Below are 3,947 nucleotides of genomic sequence, written 5' to 3' on the forward strand. Positions count from 1 at the left end.
GGGGGGGGGTCAGGAGGGGGGGAACACCACTCCTTGTCTCTGGAGGTGTCTCAGGATATCCAGGATGGAGTCCAGCTCCAGACGGAAAGCCTCCAGCTCTCTGCTTTTGTCCTGAGCCAGATGTTTCCAGTGCTCCACCTCTGACTGCTGGTTGGCCTCCAGCATCTGGCGTGATCCACCAATCACCTGCAGGCAGAGGGACAAACAGGTACTGAGGTCAGTTAGTATCTCTGTTCAATTCTCTGCCTACAAACAGTAACATCATGTGCACCTGCGTCAGCTCCTTCTCTCTGTGTTGGTGTCTGAGCTCCATGGTGACCAGCTTCCTCTCCAGGCTACAGAGGAGCTTCACCTCTGGACTCTGAGCCTCTTTAGCTTCCTTCAGCTCCTTCAGCAGTCTGCTCAGCTGATGGAAACAGTGACTCAGTGTGAGAACGATGAAAAACAAATACAAAATAGTTCAAAAAGAATTCAAATGAAACATAATAATGTCACAGACACACATTTATTTTGAAATACAGAACGAGAAGAACCTGGCCCTTTAGACCAACTGATGAAAATATAATTAGATACAAACACTGATGGAGCACAGGGGGACTCCAGCTCTGTGTTGCATTCAGAGGAAACTGGGACAAATCGAGTACAAAGGACGTGTCTTCATTCAGTGACACTTGAATCATCCACAAATTACAACTGAGGCAAACACTCTGTCCCACTGTGAGAGGGTCTGGAAACACGTCATGGAGTTACTCTCAACACGCGCTGGTGTCACAGCTGCTAAAATATGTCGTTAATGTTCAAACTCCATTCACTCACATTTTCTTTTTCTTGGTTTACTGTCATTTAAGTACGCTGCGTTTAATCTTGTACTTTTATTATTTTCACTTTTACTTATTCAGTTTTCTGATGTGACTGGACAGATTTTATTTAAGCACACCATGTTTTTTGTGTTGTTGAGTCTGTGTGATAATGTTTACACAGTTTTTATTTGCCTATCATAAAGTCAATGATTAATATTCGACCAATAATAACAAAGTCTTCTTGCATTAAATAAATCACCAGATTAACCCTTCGCCTGCTGCTCACCTGCCTCTGCAGAGCACTCTCTCTGGTCCTGGATGTCACCAGAGCTTCTTTAGCTCCCTGCAGCTGTTCCAGCTGCTGTTGTAGATGTTTCACCTGGACCTGCAGGTAAACAACAGGTTTAAAGCAGCAGAAACATCGTCAGTACTTCCTGATGACTGATGGGTGAAGCCGTACCTCCTGACTGTTGATGCGATTGGCCTGTTCAGCGACCTTTGAGGAGGAGTGTTCCAGGGCGTGGGTGGCACACAGCTGGTCTAACACCCTGAGGTGTTCAGTCTGTATGGAGGACAGCTGCTCTGCAGACTGCTGCTTCAGCCTGAAACATCACAGTGTGTCCTGTAGTTCACTCACACTGACGCTCTGCGGAGAACAGGTGTTACACTTACCTGCACAGCTCCTCCTTGGTCTGTACAGCTTCAGCCTTCAACGCCTCCTTCTCCTGCTCAGTCTGCAGCTGCAGCAGCTCCAGACGCCTCCGCAGAGCCTCGTTCTCCTGCAGAACCTCAGAGATATGACTCCCTGTCACGGGCACACAACATTGAAGAGGTTTCACTCACCGCGATGATTCCTCCTGTCTAAAATGTGAAGAGTCTTGTTGTGGACTCATAGACTCCGACTCACAAGATGAAAACAATCAGCCACTCTGTCACAGCTGTAATAACTGTATATAAGGACATTTGAGTGATCAGGGTTTTTCCTGCATAGAGAATTGCCGCCTCCGCCTCCTAACAAAATTCTAGTGCTTGTTTTCTCTGTACTTGGTTGATTTGAATCAATACAGGACACAATTTGTCCCGTATTTTCGTTCATGCTATGTCCTCAAAGTGCTGTGAATAATGTAATGTCGAGTAAAAACCAAACCAGTTGCCACGTTCTTTCACATAAAAGGTGGTATGAATATAATCTCTCTTACATCTTACTGACAGTAGGCCTAGTTCTCAGCCACAAGTGGGAGGTGGAGGAGGGATCAGAGTGTGAGAGAGGAGTCAAGGCGAGAGTACCAAACCAACGTTTACATGATTTTGTGTGGCTCTGACCCACAGTGGCTGGAGAGATAATGAAAACACAAGACTGGAAACTAGAATCAGCTCCTCCTCCAGAGTCAGATAAAATATTAACCACTGGTGTGAAACTGACTCGTCTCCGGTGAGGAGGAATAAAAATGTAAAGTAAAGCAAAACATCATAACTCATAAACTGAATACACTTTTTTTTAAACATGTAAAATGGAAGTTGACGATGATGAGGAGCATTCAGGGATCACCACCTCTCATAACCAGAGCTGGAGTTCTCACATTTACATTTTATCCAAAGAGACAGTGAAGGAATCACCACAGCTTCGGTGCAGAAGGAGGTTCGTGCTAAGTACCATATCTGTTCAATAAGACAAACTGAAGGGGATCAGGGAAAGAAGTGCACAGTAAGAGTGAGTTAGACATGTCAGGGTGTTAGAGGTGTGAGGAGAGTGCTGTCTGAAGAGCTGGGACCAGGGAACCACAGAGCAGAAGGTCGCCTGGTGTCATGGACGTTTGGACTAACACGACCTTCATGGAGATGTTTTCCCACCCTAACCTACTCGGCTTGTATCAGACTACAACCTGATGAGAATCTTTAAGAGAAAACTGGAACAGGTGCATCACTGTTCACAGTGACTGAAGAGCACAGGATCCAGGCAGCATGTCTAAGACCCGTTCTGTTGAGACCACAGTGGAAATCTCTCATCATGAGATTCTCATGATTCGTGAGAGTCGTGTTCTTGTCTTTGGTTATTGGATACAAACCTGTAATTCAGCAAAAATCATTCTGCATCACATGACATCTGGTCTGTGTTTGACTGAAGGGTAAGTAAAGGATTTTAGTCTTCAGAAGAAAGTGGACCACGTTCCTACCTGAGAAGACTGTGGGCTGGTAGGTCTTCTCATACTGAGCCGCTGGGACTTCCTCTCCACATGCGTCTCTGGCAGCAGCAGAGAGGGTCTTGGTCCTGGACTCTGCAGAATGGGTCTTGGTTGGTCCCGGTGGTCGTCTGGTCTCTGCAGAGAGGGTCTTGGTCTTGGTCTCTGGGGAGCAGGTCTCTGGTCGGGAGCTGGGGACAGACAGCATGCTCCTCCTCTCTCTCTGCAGTCTCTCCACAGTGCGGCTCAGCTCCTGGATGGTTCGTGTTTTGGTGGCGAGCTCGTGGTTTAGCCGCTCTATCCGGACACCAAACGCTGCTTCGGCTTGACGCTGGTGGCGGCCCGGACTTGGTTGGGCCTGTTGGGGGGGCCTGTTTTTGAGCTGCTGCTGGAGAGACTCAATCTGCTCGCCGAGAGATTTCTCTTTCGTCTGGTGGGCTTCCTTCACCTGTTGTAGCTCCGCCTCCAGAGTTTGAACCTGTGACATCCAGGGCTTGATCCCAGCAGCTGAGCTTTCCCCTTCGACCCGCTGCTTCTGTTCCAGCTGCTGCTCCAGCTCTGAGATCTGCTGCTCGTAGCGCAGCTACATGGAGCACACAAACACACACATACAAACACAAACGCAAACACAAATACACACAGATACACATGCAAACACAAATACAAACACAGACGCACACACAGACAGATACAAACACAAACGCACACACACACATACGAACACAAACACAAATACAAATGCAAACTCAAACTCAAACACACACACACACACACACACACACACACACACACAGATACAAACACAAACGCACACACGCAGATACAAACACAGACGTAAAAAAAAAACCACAGACGCAAACACACACAGATACAAATACAAACACACACACACACATACACAGATACGAACACAAACACAAATACAAACGCAAACTCAAACACACACTCCAACACACACACACACATA

At 46.9% G+C, this 3,947-nt stretch overlaps 1 protein-coding gene across 2 annotated transcripts in view; it reads right to left on the reverse strand.

Annotated features, from left to right (window-relative positions):
• Positions 1-6: 6 nt before the first annotated feature.
• The window catches only part of cep162 (centrosomal protein 162), a 25,312-nt gene continuing 21,371 nt past the window's right edge, over positions 7-3,947 (reverse strand). For both annotated transcript variants that reach the window (XM_087177326.1, XM_023419019.2), the window contains exons 22-27: positions 2,975-3,563; positions 1,473-1,605; positions 1,261-1,402; positions 1,087-1,185; positions 272-406; positions 7-186 (exon numbers count right to left, since the gene is read on the reverse strand). In XM_087177326.1, the coding sequence (XP_087033452.1) occupies positions 10-186; positions 272-406; positions 1,087-1,185; positions 1,261-1,402; positions 1,473-1,605; positions 2,975-3,563 (1,275 nt within the window). In that variant the 3' untranslated portion in view covers positions 7-9. The remainder of the gene's footprint in view (positions 187-271; positions 407-1,086; positions 1,186-1,260; positions 1,403-1,472; positions 1,606-2,974; positions 3,564-3,947) is intronic.

The sequence above is a fragment of the Seriola lalandi genome, unplaced genomic scaffold, assembly GCF_002814215.2.
Source record: "Seriola lalandi dorsalis isolate HSWRI2012SDOR001 ecotype SW California unplaced genomic scaffold, Sedor1 jcf7180002054588, whole genome shotgun sequence".
NCBI classification, from domain to species: Eukaryota; Metazoa; Chordata; class Actinopteri; order Carangiformes; family Carangidae; genus Seriola; species Seriola lalandi.